At 47.3% G+C, this 24,797-nt stretch overlaps 2 protein-coding genes across 4 annotated transcripts in view; one reads left to right on the top strand and one right to left on the bottom strand.

Annotated features, from left to right (window-relative positions):
- PI4K2A (phosphatidylinositol 4-kinase type 2 alpha) overlaps positions 1 to 3,835 on the top strand; it is a 29,238-nt gene extending 25,403 nt beyond the window's left edge. Inside the window, exon 9 of the mRNA XM_070432565.1 lies at positions 1,086 to 3,835. Coding sequence (XP_070288666.1) covers positions 1,086 to 1,247 — 162 coding nt within the window. The 3' untranslated portion in view covers positions 1,248 to 3,835. The remainder of the gene's footprint in view (positions 1 to 1,085) is intronic.
- Positions 3,836 to 4,660: 825 nt separating this feature from the next.
- Positions 4,661 to 13,045, bottom strand: AVPI1 (arginine vasopressin induced 1). 3 transcript variants are annotated; one of them, XM_070432567.1, is made up of 3 exons: positions 12,940 to 13,045; positions 6,272 to 6,568; positions 4,661 to 5,253 (listed from the first exon to the last, which is right to left on the bottom strand). In XM_070432567.1, exons 2-3 carry the CDS (start codon positions 6,556 to 6,558, stop codon positions 5,094 to 5,096), a joined length of 447 nt encoding a protein of 148 aa, XP_070288668.1. In that variant the 5' UTR covers positions 6,559 to 6,568; positions 12,940 to 13,045; the 3' UTR covers positions 4,661 to 5,093. The 3 variants fall into 3 exon arrangements, with proteins under 3 accessions (XP_070288668.1, XP_070288669.1, XP_070288667.1); XM_070432568.1 differs by lacking the exon at positions 12,940 to 13,045 and adding an exon at positions 12,595 to 12,921; XM_070432566.1 differs by lacking the exon at positions 12,940 to 13,045 and having other exon boundaries at positions 6,272 to 6,591.
- Positions 13,046 to 24,797: the final 11,752 nt, after the last annotated feature.

Here is a 24,797-nt window from a genome sequence, read left to right as displayed (position 1 = left end):
TCTATCTCTCTCCCTTCCTCTCTGTAAAAAATCAATAAAATATATTTAAAAAAAAAAAAAAAAAAGAGCTAGGTCTAGAGTTAGTCTGTTTTACCGCTTACATGGCTTTGGACAAGAGCCTCTACTTCCTTGTTTATAAAATGAACAGGAATAATACTTTGCAGAGTTGGCTAGAGGATTACACGAGATAATGCATATTAAATATTTAGTAAAAACTATGCCTGGCACATGATAAGCACTCAGATATTGGCTCTGGTTATAATTTCTGTTATCATTATTTCTTCTCTTTCCACTTCACCTTCAAAGAGAGCTAAGAATCCCCCAGGGCATTATTTTTTTAATAGATTTTTATTGATTTCAGAGAGAAAGGGAGAGGAGAGATATAAACATCAATGATGAGAAAGAATCATGGATCGGCTGCCTCCTGCACGCCCCACACTGGGGACCAAGACTGCAACCCAGGCATATGTCCTGACCAGGAATCGAACTGTAACCTGGTTCATAGGTCGACACTCAACCACTGAGCTACACCGGCCAGAAAATTGTTTGTTTCTTATCCCTTAAATTATTAACTGATCCCATAGTCTTGGGCATTTATATAATTTTCACTTTATAAACAATACTGCAGTGTATTGGTTTAAACTGTTTTGTGCATGTCCACAATTGTTTTCTGAGTCCTAAAAATGGAAGTGCTGAGTCAGAGGGCCTGTTTACGTTTAAATTTCTATTGTCCACTGGCCTTTTTGAAAGGCTGTCCCACCATCCAGCCCTACAGCCATGTGTCTGAACCCTCCCCAACTCTGAGTCACCTTCTTTTTCTGTATCTTTTTCAACTGGAAGAGCAAAATATAGGAGATATTTTTTGTAATCTTCATTTTTAAAATGACTAGAGAACTTTCCATTTTCTATATATTGCCCACTTACAGTCCTACTCTTATAAATAGATTATTTGTACAGTTTTCCATTAGCATGTTGTTTACTTATTTTTTATTGATTTATAGGAGCATTCTGTCTGCCAGTCTCCCTTTAGAGGCACGCCTGGATGCCTATGCCTTTCCTTAATTTATCTCATTTTCCCACTGCAGATCCTAAATCTGACTCAGGCCTTGAAAGACAACAAGAGTCCCCTGCACCTGGTCCAGATGCCACCTGTGATTGTTGAGACAGCTCGTTCCCACCAGCGGTCTGCTAGCGAATCCTACACACAGAGCTTTCAGAGTCGGAAACCCTTCTTTTCGTGGTGGTAGCCTAAGAGGCAGACAAGAGTACATTGTCAGAGACTTGGGCTAGGAGGAAACTTGGGGAGCGGGTTGCAGGAAAAGCCTGAAAAGCCGGTAGAAAGCAATGCCCGTGAGAGCCCTCCCTCTCTGCTCACCATCCCCCTCAGGGCTTTCCCAAGCACAGGGAGAAGCACAAACAGAGCAACAGCGAGTGCTGGTGGGCTCCCCTAAGTGCTGAGGAAGGCTGGAGCTCCATGGAAGGAGCCAGATGCCCAGGAAGGAGCATCTGCCTTCCAGCACCTCCTGAGGGCAGGCTGGGAAATTCCCTTTCCTGGTGAGACGTGGGCACTGTTGCAATTCCTCATTATATTCTGCATCAGAAACAAACAAATAACAAAAATTTAAATTATTAGCAAAACCCAGGCAGAATCCCAGATTCTTAGAGAAACCTCGAATCCAGACCTAGATTTGCATGGACCCAGACATTCAGATGCCTCACTCTCATGGACCAAGGCAGCTGGGTTACTCGCATTCCTGGGGCAGACAGAAGCGGTACCTTTCCTTTGAGATTTTGCCAAGTCTTCTCTTTCTCCTCCCACCAGTGCAGTAGGCTGACTAAAAGCCTCCAAATGCAATTTGCATGGCGGAGGTACTTTTGCTCTAGACCTCCTAGCAGCTCTGTATATGATCCTATAGATCAGCTCTGCTCTCTGCTCTGCTAGGGATCCAACCTCTCAAGTGCAGGCCTGCAACCTGCCTATCACTCAGGTAAAGGCAGGAGGGAGGACGTGGACTCCCCGGCATGTACAGGTGATCCATGTAGCCTGAGTGTATGCTGGGAACTGTAATTGGTCTATGGGCAAACTTATCCCCGTCTTGCTTCCTGAGTCCTTGGCCCTAGCCATAGGTGATAAACTCCCAGTCCTCTCATTTGTTCCCATTATTTTAGACGTTTCTTTTCTCAATTCTGACTAAGGGGTTCAGTTTGGGTTCTGGAGTGGGTCTCAGCTCATAAGAGGACAGGATATCAGGTTCTCTTTATGCTAGCACTGCTGCTTGGTTGAGGTAACAGGCCTTGAGTTCTGCTCCTAATTGGTAGCTGCGCTTTGCTCCCTCACTTTGTTCCAGGCCAATTTTTCTATGGCTTCTTGAGAAAAGCGGGCCCAAAGGAGAGAGGCCTTCAAACTGTTCCCCAGTGCCAGTCCAGCTCAGTGCACTTCCTGCTTCCGTGTCTCTCCCCTCAGCTATCCCCTTGCCAGGTGCCCAAGCCCTTTCTACACCAAAGCAAAGAGTGGCCCCCACAAGGGAGAAAAGAGGGTGCCATCTGTAGCTCAGGAGCAGCCGTATGCTACTGGACTCCCGTTTCTGGAACCCTGCGATTGGTCAATCAGCTGTGAAAGAAACTATCTTGAAGGTTTGAAAAACAACCAAAGAAAGGGAGCGAGGACTAGGTCTTGTGTCCTTTGTTTGCCCATCTCCTGCCATCCAGGAGACAGAGTGGAGATGTGCAGCTCTCTCATAAGCTGGGCTAGGCTGCCCTTCCATTCCAGCCCCTGGAGCCAGCTTATCTTGGGCTTCCATCCAGCTGATGGGAAGAGTGTCTGGGAGCTGGGTGTGCATGCCCCATGGACAAAGGCACAGCTCCCTTGACAATCCCAGTCAGCCAACTTGGACACTAGCCTTGGGGACCATGTTTTTGAGAATGCCTGCCCTCAGACTGCAGGAGTAGTAGGGCTCCCAGAAGCTGGAAGGGGGCCCAGGTGTGTTTAGCTCTCCACAGACATCTTTGTATAAATGTGTGGTAAAGGTGGGCATCAAGAGAGCCTGAGGATTCTAATGAGGAACCTACTTGCTCCCCCCAACCAAGCAGATCTGCACATTGCCCTCATCCAGACCAGCTCTGTGGGAAGGAAACTGGGTCTAATGCAAGAGGGGGCTGGTCCCAGTCCTGGCAGGTGAGAGAGTGGGAGGGGGATCCTTTCCTGGCCTCTCTGCTCTCTTTGAAACCTGTACTCAGGTTGCCTTGAATGTGGACTTTGCGAGAGCCAGGGGTCCAGAGTGCCAGGGCAGGCTTCTGGGTGGTACTCATGGAATGGCCCAGCCCTCTGCCAGCCATAGGCCCTGTCCCCCAGTGTCAGGGAGTAGAGGCTGGGCTGTAAGTCCTACTGCCTCTTACTGTTCTTCTAATGCACTGTAGAAATTGTATGTAATGTATTTAAATCAATGCAAATGTATGAATAACAAGTCCAATTCTGACCTTTTTTGTCTAGTTTTCTTTGGTGGAAGGAAGACAATGTAGAATGAAATTTTAAGTACAGAGAACCCCGAGTTTCCGTGAGTTGCTAAGACATGGCTCCTGAGTCTATTTCCCTCCAGTTGGGGAAATCCAGACCCTCATTTCCAGTCTCAGTGCTCTGAAAACCAAAAATTTTTCATAACTTAAATTTGACACCATTTGAATCTACATGGAAGCTATTTGTAACCATGATGAATCCCTAAGTGTGAATATTTGTTGCAGAAAAATTAATGTTTTGTTATGGGATATTCCCCTATGAGAGATGGTACAGCATTTGCACTGACTACTTCTGCAAATTAAAAAGTTCCCAACTCATCTAGTCACAAAGGTTTAGAAGGAATATGGACCGGCTTCTCTTCTTGGCTGCAAGAGGGTAGCCCTGCTCTGCATGTGCTTGAAGCACTTTGAGCCCTGTCTTCTTCAAAGTGATGGATAATCTAGCACAGTGGTTCTCAACCTTCTGGCCCTTTAAATACAGTTCCTCATGTTGTGACCCAACCATAAAATTATTTTCATTGCTACTTCATAACTGTAATGTTGCTACTGTTATGAATTGTAATGTAAATATCTGATATGCAGGATGGTCTTAGGGGACCCCTGTGGAAGGGTCGTTCGACCACCAAAGGGGTCGCGACCCACAGGTTGAGAACCACAGATAGGATGGGTGGGTGAGGAGCTGAATGGGAATGACGTGGCATACTTCTTTTGAGGATCACCTTAAGGGTTTTCAGGCTATGCGAACCTTGGAAAATGGAGGCGCTCAAGAATGATTGGTTCAGCTGTTGACCCATCTCAGGAAGGTTGGCCCATGGGGTTGAAGAAGCCAGCTGAGGAACTGGCACCCATTAGTGTGACTGCAGGCTCACTGCCCACTCTGTAGAGCTGACTGTAATAGCTTTCTCTCTAGAGCTGGCCAGGGGCCAAAAACCCTGTCCTCTCCTGTGGCTCGGGACTGCCCACAGAGCTGCTTCCATCTCCCCATCTGACAGCCTCTGGAAAAGGAAACTTGGCACAGGGGCTCTACGGGATGGTGGTGAGAAGGCAGAGGAGGACAGCCCTGTTTTCTTCTTCCTGGGAACACAACCTTCCCTGCAATGAGCCCAACCCCTCACCCCCCAGCTCCGGAGTATCAAGACACACACAGTTCTTGGTGCAAATGTTTTTATTTTGCCACTTAAACCACAGTTTACTTGTGTGGCCTGACAGGGACAGGGGTGTAGGACAGGCTGCTGGACCATGGGTCATAATACAGGAGGGTTAGTAGCAGGAGTGGTGAGATGCTTGGTCTGAGTGCCTGTTGCTTAACTCCCAGGGGAATGTCATGCAGCCCAAGTATAGTGTCAGGTGGGGAAGGGTCAAGGCAAGAACGGTCACTGTTGCTGCTCCTGGTGAGGAATGGGTCCCACACAATTAGAGCTCAGTGGATATCTCCAGTCCTCTTCTGAATTGAGCAGGCCAGCAGCAGCACGTGGGGCTGTCTGCCTCCAGTCTCTTCCTCCTTCACCTTCCCGGGCCCTTGGGCCAAAGTCCCTATGATTCCTGGGGAAGATAGTGCCATTCCCAGCCCGTTCCCTGGATCAGTGTCTGATCTGATGGAGGTAGCTTGTGGGGCCTGACTTCCTCCAATTCCGGCGGATCCTGGCACTTGTCCTCCTAGTGTTCAGATACTGATCGCTGGAAGCCATCTCTGTGGCACTGCTCTGTGGGTCAGCCAGTGGATCTCGGGGCTCTGGGATTCTGCAGGGAACAAGTGTGGGATAGGCCAACATCAATAGGAAGGACAGAATGAGGACTAAAGAGATTTTGGTCATGTGAACTAATAAAACACACTGGGACAAAATGAGACCAGGGCTCTGGCCTCGTCTCTGCCTGCTGAGAGCTACATGATGAGGCAAAACTTTCAGATTTCTATAGAGAGTAGGACTAGATCAGGGTGTGCAGCATTCAACGTTTCTCCAACTTCCTCATCCTGTACTCAAGACAGATACTGTTAATCAGTCATATGAGACTGGAGGAACCAAGTATCCTTACTAAGGTGTATTAAGTAGCGATTACTAATCAATTGGAGTTGATATGGACCTGATGATCTCAGAAGGCCTGTTCAGGTCTAATGTTCTGATTGTGGGCTCCACAGAAGGCGGTGGAGGAATGGAGCCGAGTGTGCCCATAGCAGTTGGTTAGGTCATGTGGTTCAGCTCGATGGGGGGGGGGGGGGGAGCGGTCGGGGGCGGTCGGGGGCGGATAAGGTGAGGGTCCCAGTTCCTGGGCTGGCAGTGATCTAAGCAAAGAGCTGGATGATTAGGGAAAGTGTGGGATAAAGTTTCTCAACAACTGTTAACCTTTGTTGCCTCTAGAGTACTTTCCTATGCTATATTCTGTGTAATTCCAGAGCCAAGATATTCATCAGGCTGACTTTTGAATGTTACCTCTTCTTTAATAGATAAATTGAATTTTTTCCCCCTTGCAAACACTAGTCCCTCCTATATGGTTAACAATCACTGTGAAATAAGACGGCACTGATAGGATCCTGGCACCCCTTCCCACGGGAGTTCACACGGTCATATATGACTCCAATAGTAACAGCAACCTTTTAAGTGCCAACCATGTGGTAGGCACTGTGTAGACCTTACCACAGCCCCAGTGGTAGGCACTTTGCATGAGGCTGGGTCAGTAGCTCCAGGCCTCACAGCCAGGAAATGGTGGACGAGCATCATTAGTGTTCTCCCTCCCTCGGCCCTCACTCCCAGGAACCTACCTGAGCCGGCTGCAGTGATGTAGCGAGTGGCCCAGGGATTTCTGCCTCGGGGGCCTCTTTCTGCGCAGCCTCCTCAAGGCCTCTGCCACGCGGTGGTCCCCTGCACACTCCCAGATGATCTGTGCCCGTTCCTCTGCCAGCTGGTCCCCGCTGCGCTGAAACAGACTCTGGATCTGCAGCAGCTCCGCATCCTGGAAGATGTTGGCTGAGGCCTGCTTGCGGCCCCGGGCCTCAGTGGGGGCCTGCCACGGGAGCGGCTCGCTCACCACAGAGGCTGGGGTGCCCATCCTGGGTGCTCTGAGGAAGGAAAGCATGGAGATTAGCAGCTCAGCAGGCCCTTCCCAAACCTGAGGCTCCTAATGCAAGGACTTCCGGTGTTTCTGTTCTTCAGGAGCCAAGGTAAGGTAAGTCTTAAAATCACTTTGATTTCCCAGGGCAAATACTGTTAATAATGACAGCCAAACTTTATTATAAAGTGCTATGTGTCTGACATGTGGAAATTTAAGAGTCAAAGACACCTCTGAAGTAAGAGTTGTTTATCCCCACTTTACAGATGAAGGAGTGTGACTCAGAGGTTAAATGACTTCCCCACAGTCACAAAGCCCCACGTAGGTGCAGAGCCAGGAGAACCAGGTCTGTCTGGCTCTAAAGTCCAGGCAGACCCCAGGATACCCAGGTCCTAATAACTCCAGCAGCAGCAGCAGCAGCTGAAGCGTGGTGAGTCAGTGTGAGACCCACTGTGAGAGCCATAGTCACCTGGCGTCACTGACATGTGAACACAGCAGCCCCATGAGGTAGGTACTTTCACCCCTCACTTCACAGATGAGGAAACTGAGAAAGAGAATGCAGATTTCTGATGGTGAGGCCCAGGCTCTACAGTACAGAAATAGAGGGGCTGTGGAGCTGGGTTGCCTGGGTTGAAATCCCACTTGTGGCTACCTCCACCACTTACTGGCTGGTGACCTCCACTCACAGCTCCTTCCTGTGCTAACTAGTACCTACTTCTTAGAGTGCTGTGAGGACCGAATGAAGGCACACACAGCATTAAGAACATGCTCAATGTTCTATTCTGCTTTTCCATCCATAAAATTGACAAGAGTAGTTATCCCACCTCCTATCTTCAAGACTCTCGGGATGAACCAAGTCCATACAGGGTGAGGCAAAGGTAGGCTTACTGCTGTTCATATGGAAAATAATACAATAATTAATAATACAAGGATAAACTCTGTTTCTCGTACTCACAACTATAAACCTACTTTTGCCCCACCCTGTATAATTTAGCAAACAGTATGAAATAGACCAATCAGATCTACCTCCCAAAGAACCACTGAGAGAAAGGGGCAGGAGAAGACATTACAGGGTTGAATACTCTGTCAGGGCAGAGGCTGAAACTTACAAGAAAATCGATAAAAGTTACACTCATGTCAATGTCCTCCCACCATATCCAGGAAATGAAAATTAAATCATCTTCCTCAGTTCTAGATAGTTCACATTGAATAAATAAAGTCATAAGAAGCTCACCCACCTTATCCTTGCTTCTGGTACAACCTGAAAAATCTATGGCATTTGAAAACAAGAGACAAGGAAGACCAAAGACTTTGGCATTATGCAGAACTGGGTTTGAATCCCAACTCTGCCACTTGGCTTAGCTGTGACCTTATGCAAGTTAATCAACTTCTCTGAGCCTGTTTGCTTAACTGTCAAATGGAGCCAAAACCACTTCTCAGGATTGGTGTAAATGAGTCTAGTATGGTACCAGGTACCCAATAAGAGCTAAATAAATGCAAATGCCCTTCTTTTTGGCTTCCTTGACTTTTGTGTTGGGTCAGAAGAGTGATGTGGTAAGAGTTCTTTCCTCCAAGTAGTCTAGCCTGAGCCAGCTGAGAGCCTGCTTGTTCCCTCTGCCCCTCACAGCCCTGGGCCCAATGGGGAAGGCCTGGTTACTAAGTCAGACCTCATTCCACAGCTAGCTACAGACACAGCTGTCAACCAGCAACCAGCTTGAAAAGGAGGTAGATAAAATGTACATGCTCACTGTAAAAAAAAAAAAAAAAAGCAAACAATAGAATCATAAATAAAAACACTACTGGTTTCCTATCCTCAGCTCACTTGCAAAAATAATCCTTACTCTCACCTGCCTTTTGTTCTCTAGAGAATTTGAGCCATGTCTTCATCCCATTCAGACTTCCCAGATAATGACTGTCCCTTCCTTACCCTGGCCTTCCCTCTTCCTCACCTCAATAGCTACCTCCTGATTCCAGTAATTTTTACACTCCACTGTCCTAGTTTCTAAGCCTTCTATCATAAGAACCTACTCTTTTTTAAAATATATATTTTTATTAATTTCAGAGAGGAGGGGAGAGGGAGAGATAGAAACATCATCAGCTGCCTCCTACACACCCCATACTGGGGATCAAGCTCACTATCCGGGGCATATGCCCTGACAAGGAATCAAACCATGACCTCCTGATTCATAGGTCAACACTCAACCACTCAACCACACCAGCCAGTCCCCACTCTTTTTTCAAAAGATTTAATAATGAGCCCTAGCTGGTTTGGCTAAGTGGACTGAAGGGTCCCAGGTTCAATTCCAGTCAAGGGCACATGCCCGGGTTGCGGGCTTGATCCCCCATGGGGGGCTTACAGGAGGCAGCCAATCAATGATTCTCTCTCATCATCGATGTCTCTCTCTCTCTCCCTCTCTGAAATCAATAAAAATATTTTTAAAAAAGATTTAATAATGAAAATAAACCTGCAAAAGACTTTCAAATAAATTCATAAAAATTGTACTTGTTTTCTGGAAAATAATCTTAAAACCTGCCTCTGCTTAGGCACTATTATGGGAATCCAGTAAATATATGTGGGAATTAAACTCCCAGAGATAGATGATATAAACACTATATACTGTGATCAGGAAACAGTCACCAAGTAACACAGGCTGGTAAAGAGAAGTCAAGCAAACTATGGAGCATTTATTCTGTATCAGGCAATACGCATAATATCATTTCATCCTTAAAACAATTCTAGGGACCAGGCACTGTTAGCCTCACCCCAGTTCACAGAGAAGCAAAGGGAAGCTGAGACACAGATATAAAGCAGGGACTCAGCCAAGGCCAGAACCTAGTCTGACTGCAGCCCAAGTTTTTAAGCAACCGAGGTGTCTTCACAGCCAAGCAGCTCAAAGCACATTTCTTCCCATTAGTCTGTGAGGAGTGCTAATTCACAAAGGGGAAACCCCACCAGTAGCAGGGAAAGAACACTGAATATCCCACATTGGAGGCAGGGGTGGGGTGTGGAATTTATTTTAATCTTTTCAATAACATCAGGGCCGTTCCCTGGGTGACAGGCTGCCTCAGCTTTGAACTCGTGGCACTCTGAAGAGGAAGATCCCCAGCTTCCACAGAAGAAATCTGGAACTATAACCCAACCCAGAGGACTGGTCTGAGCCCCAGTTCTGCCACTCAGTGGCTGAGAGGCCTCAGGGATTCTGTGGGCCTGCTTCCCTCTTTCATCTGTGAGAACGGGTTGATGCTGATGGTTTCTGAAGGCCTGTGCCAGTGTTGAGAGTCTAGATCTGAACAAAGAAGAGATGGTTTGCTTGCCTGCCAGGGCCTACAAGCAACATGTGTGGACAGGTCTGGCTAATTAGGTATCAGAAGACTCCCCAACCAGTAGCTCCCCTTCTTCTCAATCTTCCCTGGAGGTCAGACACTGTTTTGCTGCTGTGGGCTATAGGGTTAGGGTCTGGTAGAAGACAGAACTCACTGCTCTAAAGCACTCTAATGACCTAGGCTGGCTATAGCCAAGCCTGGGGCAGACTTCTGGGGCATGTCCCCTCTCAAACTCAGACAATCTCACCCTCTTCTTGAGAGACTGGCAACGGGATCAAATAGCAGCAGCTGCCTCAGGGAGGAAATGGCTTGGAGCCTGACTTCCCAGATAGTCCCAGCCACCTCTGCCAGGGCTCCAAGGCCCTCCCTCTAGCTGCCCAGTTACAGTGAGTTACAAATGCACCAATGAGAAACCATCTGGGAGAGCCTGAGCCTCTAGCCAGGGGTGGGCAAACTTTTTGACTCGAGGGCCACAATGGGTTCTTAAACTGGACCGGAGGGCTGCAACAAAAGCATGGATGGAGTGTTTGTGTGAACTAATATAAATTCAAAGTAAACATCATTACATAAAAGGGTACGGTCTTTTTTTTTTTTTTTTAGTTTTATTCATTTCATCCTGCCCGCGGGCTGTAGTTTGCCCACGGCTGCTCTAGCCTCACCATACCTTCTATGAACCTGTGAAGGGTGGGGTGGGGGGCGGGGGGGACATCCAGATTTTGAGGATCCTCACTTTTGGCTCTGCCTCTCACCCTGAGATTCAGACAGCAGAGTGAGGCTGAGAATAAAAATTGGTGGATATCAAGTAGGATTAGACTAAACTTGGGGAAAACTGAATCACAGCACTTTTGTTATCAGAAGAAACTTTTCCTGTCTCATTCAATGTGTCCAATAGTTACTTCCCCCCTCATTTCCTGGACAAGACCTGCATCTGGGAAAGTCAGTATATATTTGAACAATGGTACTTTTTAATCTGGAAAATGAAACCACAGGGCTATTAAAAAATTACAAATGAGCCGAAACCGGTTTGGCTCAGTGGATAGAGCGTCAGCCTGCGCACTGAAGGGTCCTGGGTTCGATTGCGGTCGAGGGCATGTACCTGGGTTGCGGGCACATCCCCAGTGGGAGATGTGCAGGAGGCGGCTGATCGATGTTTCTCTCTCATCGATGTTTCTAACTCTCTATCTCTCTCCCTTCCTCTCTGTAAAAAATCAATAATATATATTTAAAAAAAAAATTACAAATGAATCTTTCAGAGCTGACATAAAAAAGATAAGCATGGATCCGTGAGCAAATGAGTAAAGACTAATTGCAAAATACTTCACTTTGACACAAACTAGGTTAAAAATGAACCCCCAAGTAAATACCAAATGTTGAACATGACAAAGTTCAATTTGTTTTGAAACAGGCAATAAAGGAACTACAGAGATCTAACAAAGAAATATATTTAAAAAGCGACTCACCATGTAATGATTTGCAATTTATAAATATGATGCACAAGTGAGCAGTCTTTGTAATGTATGAAGCTCAGTTTAGACACCTATCTATGCTTATCGTGGTCTCAGGGTCGTGGAAAATAACCATGAGAGGCAGAACACAGTTGTGTGAATTAGGCAGCAACTGGCTTCCCACCTGCTCTCCCCTCCAGATAACCCTGTTGGTGGTAATAATCTGCAATCGGAGGCCAAGGGTCTCTTAGAAAAAGAACTAGAGGCTCTGGCCCAAGGCCCAAGTCAACACTGTGGCCCTGGCCTGCTTCCTTGGACAGACATGCCACTGGACAGCAGCCAAAATCTGTGGCTCCTCAAGTGGGAGGCCCAGTCCAAACGGCTGTGTGGGCCCCCCACACGGAAGGGCCTAGTCTCAGGGAGGCATGTCTGAGAGAAATGGACATACGTTGGCCTCCAAATCTCCGTCCCAAAAGGTTTGAGAAAGGAACTGGACCCTTCCCCAGACCAAGTCTCAGATATGGCCTGGAAAAAACTCCTACTAGATCTAGGAATAACTTTTCAAGAGTTCAAGAACCTGAATTCTGGCTGAGCCACTGATATCTGGGTGACCTTGGCAAACCTCAATTTTCCCCTGCTTTAGTTTGTTCATTGTCACAATGGTGAGAGTAAATAACCCTTAAGGGGTTAAGGGGATAAAGTATGCTGAAAGTACCCATCCCAGTACGTTATGAATGAATGGTATAAAGGAAAGGGCTTTTTAACCACCCACTTTCGTCATCACCACTATCATGAAACTCCCTCAAAGGGGCCTTCACTCTTGGGAGAAAGGGTGAAGGGAGAATGGAGTAATCTGCGGACTTTTAATCATCGCTGCTGGTGAGGCACCTTGCACCAAGACAAGTCCAAACCAGCACTGTTGGAAGGGTAATCTCTTTAATCCTCATGATACTCTTCTGAGGGGTTACACCCATTTTACAGATGAGAAGGCTAAGCTCAGGAAGGTTAAGTCACAGGCAGTATGTGCTAAGGCAGGATATGAACCCAAGAGGTCTGACCCCAGCGCTCGTTCTCTAGTTATTTCTGTTCCCACCAGAGGGTGCCAAGGTCTTCAGAGGAAAGACCCTGGAGGCTCTGAACCCTCCCGGAGCCTGCTATCTGCTTCTACCGGTTTCGGAAGGCGGAGGGATCGAAAGTCAGGTCTCCCCAGCCAGCCGCGGTGCCATCGGCACCCCATGGCCCGTGGGGAATTAGCGTGATTACTCACCAAGCAGGGCGGCGCCGACAGACCTCAAATCGGGATGGGGCAAGCGAAGATGCGCCGACCCCAACCCCTGCCGCCTTCCGAAAGGGCGTGCGCAGCTCCGGACTTCTGCCGCGAAAGTGCTCGCTAGGACCAGGAGGCACCCGCCAACAGGACAAGAGCTTGGGGGGTATCCTGGCCGATACCACACGGCGACAACCCGGCACAGGTCGGTCCCCGCGACTTAGACGTGGCGCTGCGCACAACGGGCCCGAGGTGTACCTGGGGTTCAGGTCCGGCGGCACCCCCGTTCTCACGGCTCGCCCTCCCGCCCGCTCCCACCGAGAGCCGGGTCGCAGACCTACGTACCTGCCTGCCGTGGCGGCCACCTCTCACAACCGCGGCCCACAGCGCTCCCTGGACCAGCCAATCCTCGGGCGAGCCTTGCGGGAGCTCCAAAGCGAGCCTTCCAAAACCGAACGCGGCGACTCCGCGGGCCAATCAGCAGCCACAGAGGGGTGAGGGGCGTGTTCTGGCTCCTCCCCCTCCCCTCCGCCGGCCTCGAAACCTACGTGCGAAGATTCCCGGGTCCAATCAGAGACGGAGCAACAGCGAGGGGCGTGCCCGCCCAGGTCCCTTCCCTTGGCCCCCCGGCCGCCCTTGCGTCTCGCTGGGAGGTGCCCCGCTTACATTGACGTCAGTCCCGGAGAGAACGCGGTTTTGCTGGCTCGGGAGCGGGGCGGGGCCGCATTCCTGCCCGGGGTTGCGGCAGCGGCGGCCCTGCAGTGTACACGTGATAGGTGCCCCCTCCCCTGGGCCCAAGGCCTGTGTGCACGGCGCCGGTTCCTTGCAGCGTGCGGCCCTCAGCATAGACCTGCAGCTCTTATGCTCGCCTGCCCAGTACTTACGTTCTGGCTCCAGCTTTGAGGGACAGGAATGGACAGTAAGTGCGGTGGTCAAGCCGTGGGCTTCAAAGCCAAAATGTCTTGATACGAATCTTGGATTGGCTGTGCAAACTTGGGCCAGTTATCCAAATGAGACAGTATTTTAAAAGGTTTTATTCATTTGACCGTGGTCCACAGGATCCACCCTGCCTGAGTTTCTTGATAGGCAGTGAACTAGACACACCTATAAGCCCCTCTCCTGGGGTAATTTACAGTTTAGTAAGAAAGGCAGGTATTAAAAATCCTAAACCATTTTGTTATTACAATTGTGATAAAATTTGGGAATAAGAGGGTAAAATGGAGGAACCTAAGCTCTCTTTGGGAGGTCCTGCAAGGCAGAAGTAACATGTAAGTTGAGATATGAAGTTGGTCACATGAAGAGGGACTGGGAAAAGTTTTTAAGGAAGAGAGAACAGCATGTGCTAAGGTCAGCAGGCAGCTTGACTAAGGAATTTCCGACTTGAAATGAGGCCTGGAGTAAGGCTAGCAAGGGAGAGCGGTGAGGAAGCAGAAGGCAGAGGCAGGTAGTGAAGTTTCCGTTTCTTCTTCTGAAGATCCTCTAAAGCAGCAGTTCTCAACCTGGGGGTCGCGACCCCTTTGAGGGTCGAACGATCTTTTCACAGGGGTCGTCTAAGACCATCGGAAAACACATATATAATTACATATTGTTTTTGTGATTAATCACTATGCTTTAATTATGTTCAATTTGTATCAATGAAAATACATCCTGCATATCAGATATTTATTTACATTACGATTCATAACAGTAGCAAAATTACAGTTATGAAGTAGCAACGAAAATAACTTTATGGTTGGGGGTCACCACAACATGAGGAACTGTATTAAAGGGCCGCGGCATCAGGAAGGTTGAGAACCACTGCAAGGGGAATAGCATTATGTGTATTTATCTCAGAGATGTTTAATAGCACTTCAATGTGCAAATAATGCCAGTCAGCACTTTACAAATATTAGCTCATTCCATCCTCACGACAAATTTGTGTTCTTAGCCGAAACCGGTTTGGCTCAGTGGATAGAGCGTCGGCCTGCGGACTGAGGGGTCCCGGGTTCGATTCCGGTCAAGGGCATGTGCCTGGGTTGCGCGCACATCCCCAGTGGGAGATGTGCAGGAGGCAGCTGGTCGATGTTCCTCTCTCATCGATGTTTCTAACTCTCTATCTCTCTCCCTTCCTCTCTGTAAAAAATCAATAAAATATATTTTTTAAAAAAAATGTCATTCCCCACCCCCTCCCACCCCGCAAAAAAAAAAAAAAAAAAAAAAAATTTGTGTTCTTAGAAGGTCACTTTGGTTGCAGCTTGGAACTTGGGTTGGAGGAGGCAGGGGTAGTTGCAGGGTTTCCAGGATGGCTCTTTGTAAATGTTTGTTTACTTCTTTGGAAGATGAGGGGTTGTTTGTGCACTGGTTCAAAAATGGTCAGGGATGGGCAGCTAGGTCTTCCTGACTTCCTTTGCTCTACAGAGCTGACCTTCGTAGTCATTGTATTTCTCTTCTGTAGAAGTTCTGAGGGGGAGAGAGTAAGAGCCTGCACAAAAGGATCTGTGGATCCCTGTTTGCAAGGTGGAAGGGACGTTTGGGAGCTGTTCTTCCGCCTCCCTCAGACTCCGCTTCTGCTTTCTGTCCTGCACAAAAACATCAGCAAGTGCTTTGCTGTAGTTAAAAGGGTTTGAACCGTGGTTTCTCTTTGCTTTTCCTGAAGCCCTGGGAAAATATTGAAAAGAGCAAAGAAATCAGCAATGTTCTCCAATAGAAAGTAGTGCTGTGAAGCCTATCAGCCAACTGCTTGGCTAAGGAGGGGACTGTATAGACTGGAAACTGGGAGGCTGGGCTTCTGAACCAGGGACTCCTATAGCCCATTCTAAGCAATAGAACAGCCACATTCTTGGCATATCAGTGCTCGGAGAACCTAGGAATTCTGAGGTCGTGAGCTCAGATGAGCATACCAGCATGGGTATTGGGAGCTTGTGGCTTCTGGGTCATACGTGACTAAGGCTGGGTGGAGAATGTCTCCAGACATTTTTTGCAGGCATGTGACCATGTCCTTACCACACAATGGAACCATTTCTTTTGTTGCAGCTTCATGATTCAGTATTTCTGATGAGAAGATGGGGCACTTCCACAGTTGTGTGGGCCATGCAGAAGAGGGTGATCTGGGATCCACCCCTGACAGGGACCTATTTAGAGAAGGTCACCTCTGGGGATAGAGCCCTGGAGTACTTCAAGCCAAGACTTGGTTTTACCAGGAATTGGGTTAAGGTCTTTTTCTGGGGAGTACAGAGGGAACTTTCACACTCAGCTGAAAAGCAACAGTGTGACCTTTGAGTCAGCTCTGTGTTTTTTTTGTTGTTGTTTTTTTGATAAATGATCCTGGTTATTCTAAACTTTTTTTTTAAGTGCCCTTCTGCTTAGGACATTACACACAGCAACTTACAGCCCTCTTCTCTAAACTTACCACCAGAACAGGCCAAAAATAGCAAAGTTCTGCAGGCAAAGGGTACATTATTGAAACACTAAAAACAAACAAAAATAACAAGCAAGCAAACAAAATACCATTCGTTCACATTAGAATTAAAGGTCAGTATCGGATTAGTCAGTTGGGGCTGCCATAACAAAATCCCACAGACTGTGTGGCTTAGCAACAAACATTTATTTCCTCACAGTTCTGGAGGCGGGGAAGCCCAGGATCAAGGTACCAACCCCTTTGGTTTCAGGTGAGCGTTCTCTTCCTGGCTTGCAGATGGCCACAGGCTCACTGTGTCCTCACATGGTAGAGAAAGAGAGAGCTCTCAGGTGTCTCTTCTTATAAGGACACGAATCCTGTCAGGTCATGGCTCCACTCTATGGACACTCTCATTCATCCTTACTTACTTTCTTAACCCAAATATAGACACTCTGGAAGTTAGAGCTTCAACATATGAATTTGGGGAAATATAATTCAATTCATAGCAAGTATAAACTCATGGTTTTTAATATATAGGTAAGCAGTAGATATAAAAATAAATCTAGCTAGAAATAAATGTATGTTTGTGTGTGCAAATGTTTTCATGTCTGTGTATACACAAGAACACACGAACATACACATTTCCCAGTTGTGTCTGCTGAGAGGGCCCAGAAACAGTGGCACTCCAAAAGGCTGAGCCCATTTAGCGCCCAGATATTGATTTCTCAGTGCCATTCTCCACAGAAGGAGTCATGGCTCCTTGGAGAAATCATCGACTCTCCCACTGGGGTTGAGGAAGTTCAAGAAGTTCCTAGAACATTTTGTGCTGGAAAGTAGAAAAGTACTCAAAGAATGATAGAGACGTGTCAAAGACGTGTCAAAGTTTATTAGGACTCCCATTAGTCAACTGCAGAGCATCAACATAAAATATGACAATAACATGTTACAACCCAATGAGTAAATTAAGAATACCTAAGTCGCCTAACCGGTTTGGCTCAGTGGGTAGAGCGCTGGACTGAGGACTGAAAGGTCCCGGGTTTGATTCTGGTCAAGGGCATGTGCCTTGGTTGTGGGCACATCCTCAGTGGGGTGTGTGTAGGAGGCAGCTGATCGATGTTTCTCATTGATGTTTCTAACTCTCTATCCCTCTCCCTTCCTCTCTGTAAAAAATCAATAAAATGTATTTTTTTTAAAAAAAGAACACCTAAGTTAATAGTAATATAAATAAATGAATAAATAAATAAACAGAGGAGACAAGAAAGGCCTTCCTGATAGTGGAATGCCAACTAATAAATGTAGAAGAAATGAGGCAGTTAGGAAACCATTAGTAACTACTAAAACAGCTTTGTGGCCATTATAAAAACAGGAACTGTGGTAGTTTTGCATATTTTTTTCTCTGTTTGTTATGTATACATGGCATTTTTGTACATATTAAACATTTTTTTTCTTTTTCTCTCTCTTCCCGTTTTCGTTTTATATGTAAGTTGTTGGAAGTTCATGTTTCAATTTAGTTTTTAGGTAACAGTATAGCCCATGGGACTATGACAATCTGAGAAGTATTTAATAATGAGTGTTGGGACTGTGTATCTCCTCACTTTGGAGAGAGGGTGAGAACTTCTTGTAAGAAAGATAGCTGTAACTCATTAGGTGGAAATGTGGAGTTGTTTCATTGTTGTATGGAAGTCTAAATGTATACAGAAGGTTGCATATGGAAGTTGAGTCTCCAAAGGGGTGGACTGTGCCATTCTCTCTTTGATACTGCCTGCACTGGAGCAGTCCTGTAACTATCTCTCCTTTTCCAGCTGGCGCACTGCTCAGCTTTGACAGTAGAGGGAGCTGGTAAAGCACTCTGGGAGGAGTTTCTCCCTTTGGTTCTGTGCTTCTCTCACCAGGCTCCTTCATGCTTCTCCAGTGCCCACTCCTGGAGCACTTGTGGCTCGTCAGGTGCCAGGCTCCTGCAGCGTGGGCACCCGGGTTCTATAGCACATGGCAGCAGCAATACACAGTGGCTAGCAGCTTCCCTTGGCACCCCTTTGAGTGTCCCTACACTGACCTTGGAGGTGTAAGGACACGAATCCTGTCAGGGCAGGGCTCCACTCTATGGACACTCCTATTTATCCTTATGTATTTTTTAACCCAAATACAGACATCTGGAAGTTAGAGCTTCAACATATGAATTTGGGGAAATATAATTCAATTCATAGCAAGTATAAACTCATGGTTTTTAATATATAGGTAAGCAGTAGATATAAAAATAAATCTAGAAATATATGTATGTTTGTATGTGCAAATGTATTCATGTCTATGTATACACAAGAACACACGAACATACACATTTTCCAGTTGTGTCTGCTGAGAGGGCCCAGAAGCAATGTCACTCCAAAAGGCATAGCACAGCCCTAACTGGTTTGGCTCAGTGGATAGAGCGTCAGCCTGTGGACTAAAGGGTCCCAGGTTCGATTCCGGTCAAGGGCATGTACCTTGGTTGCGGGCACATCCCCAGTAGGGGATGTGCAGGAGGCAGCTGATCGATGTTCCTCTCTAATCGATGTTTCTAACTCTCTATCCCTCTCCCTTCCTCTCTGTAAAAAATCAACAAAAATATTTTTTTAAAAAACACACACACACAAAAAAACAAAAGGCATAGCACATTTAGCACCCAGATTTTGATTTCTCGGTGCCATTCTCCAAAAAAGGAATCGTGGACCAGACCTCTTGATGGAAGGAGAATCAAAGAATTTGTAGCCATTACACAAACAAACAAAAGTGAAACTAGGATTCAGATCCCAGTAGTTAGTCTCCAAACCCTCCTTGCTTCATTACGATGCCCTTATAAAAAACAGAAATCTCTTTCAGTTAGCTCGAGTGAAGTGGAGGGGAGGGGGCTACTCTAAAGCAACAGTGAGTTCGCAGAAATGAAGTCCAGTGGAATAACATGGAATAAGTCATAGGCAGCTCTCATCATCTCTAGTCTCTGCGTACTTGGCTGTGGTGGTTAATTTGTGTGTTAACTTGGCTGGGTCATGGGCGCTGCCCAGATACATATGGTTAAACATTATTCTGTGTGTGTGTGTGTGTGTGTGTGTGTGTGTGTGTGTGTTTGGATGAGTTTAACATCTGAATTGGTAGACCAAGTAAAGCAAATTGCCCTCCCTAATGTGGGTGGGCCTCATTCAGTCGGGTGAAGACCTGGATAAAACATAAAGGCTGATCCTCCCATGAGTAAGAGGAAATGCCTCCTACCTGACTGAGATGGGACATTGCTATTTTTTCCTGCCTTCAGGCTAAACTATACACCATTGACTCCCCTGGCTCTCCAGCTTGCTGACTACAGATCTTGGGACTTCTCAGCCTCCATAAATGCATGAGCCAATTTCTTGTAATAAATCTATTCTACCTACCTACCTACCTACCTATTCTGTTTCTCTGAAGAACCCAGACCCTTTTCTGCAGACCAGCTTCCTCTGTCTACCCAGAATTTCTACTCCCCACAAATTTGCCTAGTGCACTGGCTTTGGTTACCCAACACTAGCTCCATTCAGGAATTCCATCAGATTCCAGAAGAAGGAATATGATAGGCCCAGCTGGGGTCAGCAGTGGAGGAGGAGTAAGGGCAGAGCCTTATAGTATAAATATATCATCTATATCTAGAGCCACTACTCCCACAGGGGCTGCGAGTGGGGAGAAGGCCCCATGGGAGAGACAGGCCTTCCAGAGCATTTCAAGTCCACTGAAGATTCTTGTTGCTTCTCTTGGTCCCTGAATGCCATGATACTGGCTATTTTGGCATCTTCCTGATGGGTCAGGGCAAGTTCCTATTAAGTCTCTAGTGGCTTCTGTGACCTTTGATCTCTGAACTGTGGCAGCAGTGTCCCACCCTACCTGTCTAGGTTGGGGAGGAGGTGTTTCCTGTCAGTAGAGAGAAAACTAGAGTTGGGGAGAATCTCCACGACTCACCACCTCTTTAAAAGGTCCCAGTGGTAACGGGAGTTTGGAAACCCAAGCGGTGGTGGAGGGGAGACCACATTTGCTTTTGCTGTGTGGTTTGAGTGGATAATGACTGGTAAAGAGTCTATTGTGAGACTGGACTTTTGGGGAAAGTTCACTGTGAAAGCAGACTCAGGGACCCTAAGGCAGCTGTCTAGTGGTCTGGAGACCTAAATTTAGTTCCTAGCTCAGTCTGTCTGAATCTCATTTTCCTCAACTGCCAAGTGGAGGTAATGAATTACCTATCTCACGAGGTTGTTGCAAGGGCTAAGGAGGTGATGCAGGTTAAACACCCAGCACAGAGCATTATTTGATAGGGACCCTTGGCTCCAGCCTAGCCCTTGGGGTCTACTCCTTCTGCTTTAAAGCTCCAGCTGAGGGTGAGCTGGGGAATTAAAGGGAACACATTTCCCTTTTCTGGGGCCACTTGCAAAGCAAGATGAGAAAGGGAAACAGCATCAGGCTCTCCAAGTGCAGATCTTGAGGCCGTAACAACCACAGCCACTCTCATGGCCTCTTGTCTGGCCCCCTAACCGCTGACTATCCCTACAGAATTGGGACCACTTTATTTTTTGTATTTTTATTTTGTTAATTCTCCCTGGAGGATATTTTTCCATTGCCTTTTAGGGAGAGTGGAAGAGAGAAGGAAAGACAGGGAGAAACATTGATGTGAGAGAAACATTGATGTGAGAGAAGCACATTGATTGGTTGCCTCCTCCTGCATGAGTCCCGATCAGGGCCCCGGGCTGGGGAGGAGCCTGTAACCAAGGTGCGTGCCCTTCACCGAAATCAAAACCAGGACCTTCTGAGCCAAACCGGCGAGGGCGGGACCATTTTCTTTGTACCACTAAGATGCAGTCCTCTGATGTCTTGCCCCCTGGACCAAGGCCTAAGTCCCAGGTCTATACAGTGATTAAAAGCCTGAATTGAGAAATCAGATATTTGAATTTCATTCTCCAGGAGCTGTGTGCCATTAGATATAACCTCCTTGTGTCTCGGTTTCCTCATCTTAAAGTGGAGGTGGTTTTAATAGCTCCTATCTCACAAGGCTATTGGGAAAAGCAAACGAAACAGGCCCGTGGTGAGCGCTCTGCAAATGTTAGTTATTAGTATTGAGCCACTGCCACTTTTACCCAAGGCTGCCTGGCAGAGTGGTGTGATTGGCTCAATCCATTCTGACTTGGGTTGTCCATCCTCATAGGTGAGGCCCCTCCTTCCCACCAGGAATGTGGCCTGTTGGGCCTGCACATCCCCATCACAGGTCCCAGCAGGAGGTAACCTCATGTCATGGGCAGCTGCTTAATAACATGGTCTCAGGGGCACCCACCGTTTGTTACTTAGGCTTTCGGACCCAGCCTTGCCAGCCAGTGTGCAGGGTGGCTTCACATGAGGATAAGCCCCAGGAGGTACCTGCGGCTCCTGGCCAGCTTCCCCTGGGGAGTGAGGGCTGAGCTTTGCCAGAGTCAAATGCCTTCACCACTTGCCCAGGCCCATTGCATGGCCTTTGCCTTTGCCCAAAGGTGCTTTATGGCCCCAGCAAAGGCCAGGTATTCCTTGGGGGCTGGATTAACAAGCTCAAGAGCCATCCAAAGTCCCACCCAACTCCACCCAGGAGCCCCTATTCTCATAGCCTGGTGGGAGCCACCTTGGGAACAGGCCTGGAGGCGTGAGCACTTAGCCCACAGGTGAGAGGGCATGTGCTGGCCTGACTTATAGAGCCCCTTACCCTGTAGCCTCCGGGAACTTCCTGTCTGGGTGCTGTCCCAATGGTGTCACAGAGTGAGCACTGGATTGAGTCAGGAGACCTCAGTTATAAACTTAGTGTTCACATCAACCAGCTGTGTGACCTTGAACAAGTCACCTTCTCTGGGCCTCAGTACCTGTCCTCCATAAAATGAAAAGCATGGAGAAAATTATTTTTAAGGCCTCTTCCAGCTCAGGCACATAATTGTAGGTACATAGTAGGTGCCAGGAACATAGTAGTATTCAGGAAATGCTTATTTAGTAATTTAATAATAAAATTCAAGGCAAAAAAAAAAAATTCAAGGCAAGATTCTACAGGTGAAGGCACCCATCTTTCTCACTATGCCTTTTGCCTCTGCTGTTAATTGATTTGTGTCAAGTGTTAAACACAAAACAGGTGTTAAATCAATGTGCGTTGAGTACATATGTGCGGTATGTTTACAGTAGCCCAGAGGCTGAAGACAAAACAGAATGAACTGAACAGTAGTTGTTCCTTCCCCTCTGGACATCAGAGCTTACAGTAGCCATCAAGTATCACTGCTCCTTGTTCCCTCAGCAACCTAGGCCCTGCTTCCGCTCACACTGCTCCCCCTCTCAGAACACCTGTGAGGGTCTGGCATTCACACTGCTTACCAGTGAAATCAGCTAGTCTGCTATTGTTTTATAAATGCTGACGGAAGACAGGATTGCTGAGCCAGAGACAAAGGACCTGCCACCTTGGCATAGCAAGCAGCATGCGCACCATTGTTCCCTCTCTTCCCCTTGTTCCCAAGTTTCATGGGAGAAGCACAGGGCGGTGCAAGTGAATGTTACACGTACAGGGGGGTTGCATCATAGCGGAGGAGTACCAAGCTTGGTACTCCCACCATTGTCCCCTTTTACCTAAACCACTTTTATAGTAAGCAGCAAGCAAGCCTGCTGTTTGTTTTAGAGGAATTGTTCCCTCATTTCTCAAAGTTGTTGGCCGCAAACACAACACTGAGAACTGGCTGGGGAGAGAGGCCTTGCATTCTTGGCATACCGGGTGATGATATCCAGGGATGCTCAAAATCCATGGTGGACCGCCTCACCCAGTAACACCCATCCCCCCTCTCTGCTTGCCAAAACTCTGTCCATCTTCAAATGACACTTCATTCTTGCAGCTTTCCCCAGCCCTTCCATCACACATACATCCTCCATCCCTTTTGTACTTTCCATGTAGTTCTCATGTATCCCTCCATGTTGTGTCCACAACGGTCTCTCCCCTGTCAGCAAAGTGCCAACACTCTGAGGGCAGGTGGTCCTCTTCCTGCATTCTTCAGCCAGATTGGTTGCAATCACAGGTGCTTAGGCCACATTTGTTGAGTTGGAGGAATCAAGATCTTTGTGCACGGCTACGTTTTTGCAGAGAGTCTGCTGAACCACCCCTTGGAATGTCTTCAAGATTCCAGAGGCTAAAAATATCTTCCCAAAACCACGGCATTGATTTCCTTGTAAGGAGTGACTTGGCGGATGAGGCTGAAGGTCTAGGCCCACCAGGTGGCGCTCAACCCTCAACTTTTCAAATGCTTTTTTTTTTTTTTTTTTGAAGAGCAATGATTCTTCTCTTTACATGTTTATTCAGTTAGGTTCCCCACTCACAGAGATAGTTTGTCATCAGTCCAGCACCCAGATTCGGCCCCCTAGTTGCCTGTTCTAGCCCCAGCCCTTCTCAAGATTGGCACCCTCAGGGCACTGAGGATGTCCCTCCAGGGGGTTTGCTGAGGGGAAAGCCTTGAAATCGGGGTCAGACGACCTAGGTTTGAGTCCCCACACTTACACTTACGGGTTGTGTTTCTTTGGGCAAATCATGTAACATTTCTGGGTCCCTGTAAAAGCAACTGAGAATAAAATATAGGAAAGTATATAAAAGAACCCAGGCTCCTGTCTAAACAGCACCCATCAGCTCTGTGAACATAGTCAGCTTCCTTAACCCTCCAAGCCCTGGTTTCCGCATCAGCAAATCTAACAGTAGTAATTTTATAGGGCTGTTATAAGAATCAGGTAGAACAATTAATATAAAGGGCTCATCATAGTGCCTGGTGTACAATAGGCATTCAGTGATCACATATATATTATTTATCCTTAGCCCCTGAAACAATGCCCAGCACTTAATAGGTACTTACTGTCCACTTGCTGAAAGGATTTCACAGATGAGGAAACTGAGGCACAAAGAGGTCCCAGAACTAGGGAGTGATGAAGCAGTCTGCCTCCAGGGCCTCTCCACCATGATGCCTCACATAGATATGTCTTACACATCACCATCTATTTATTTATAGTGGGCATTCAGCCCTGGCCTGTGAGGCTCAGTTGGTTAGAGTGGCGTCCTGATACACCAAGGTTGTGGATTTGATCCCCGGTCAGGGCACATTCAAGAAACAACCAATGACTGCATAAATAAGTGGAACAACAAACCTATGTCTCTTTCTCTCAAATCAATAAATAAAATTTAAAAATAAATAAAATATGCATTCAGAGCTTGCTCAGTACCTACAGGTGGGGCTGTGTTGGCAGTGAGAGGCATTAGTCCCTGAGAAGCCACATACTTTTTCTCCCCTAAGGGGAGCCAGGCTGCTGAAAGAGGGACCCGCTCGGCCAGGCCAGATGTCCTAGACTCACTCCAGGAGATGAGAGACTAGTTCTGCAGAATAGGATTAGCTGGGATTCTGATACATGCGCAGTCCCCAGGGTAAGAGGGCCTCTCAGGTCCATTGCTGTCTCTGCAGCCACTCAGCCACCCACTTCACTGACATCGACCGAGTCTCTCATATGCCAGGCACAGGCAAAGCTGGAAAGGTGTGATAGCCAATGCTTACGATGTAGCCCACTCAGAACTACTGCAGAGGGGTGCTCCAAGAGGGGGGTGGGCTCAGGAGAACCAGCAATCAACAGTTTGGGAGGCTGGGCCAAAGGGAGGGGCATTTGCACTGGCACTGAAGGATATGCAGGAGTGTGCCAGGCCAGTGGGGTCTGGGAATGAAGGGCATTCTGAGCTCATTTGGGAAACTAAAAACGTTGGATAGGGTTGACATGCTGGGTGGGATCATGGGTAAAGAAAGGAAGTGAAAAATCAGGAAAT

Source organism: Myotis yumanensis, unplaced genomic scaffold, assembly GCF_028538775.1.
Source record: "Myotis yumanensis isolate MYYU_CA2020_CCGP unplaced genomic scaffold, mMyoYum1.0.hap1 SCAF_13, whole genome shotgun sequence".
Taxonomy (NCBI): Eukaryota; Metazoa; Chordata; class Mammalia; order Chiroptera; family Vespertilionidae; genus Myotis; species Myotis yumanensis.
The sequence above is the reverse complement of the archived record's forward strand: the minus strand, read 5'-3'. Positions and strand labels throughout refer to the sequence as shown.

Excerpts from the sequence above, each read along its gene's own strand:
- AVPI1 (XM_070432566.1), bottom strand. The coding sequence starts at position 6,585 with ATGCTTTCCTTCCTCAGAGCACCCAGGATGGGCACCCCAGCCTCTGTG. Across the intron at positions 5,254-6,271 it reads CATCACTGCAGCCGGCTCAG|AATCCCAGAGCCCCGAGATC; the intron begins GTAGGTTCCTGG and ends TGTTCCCTGCAG.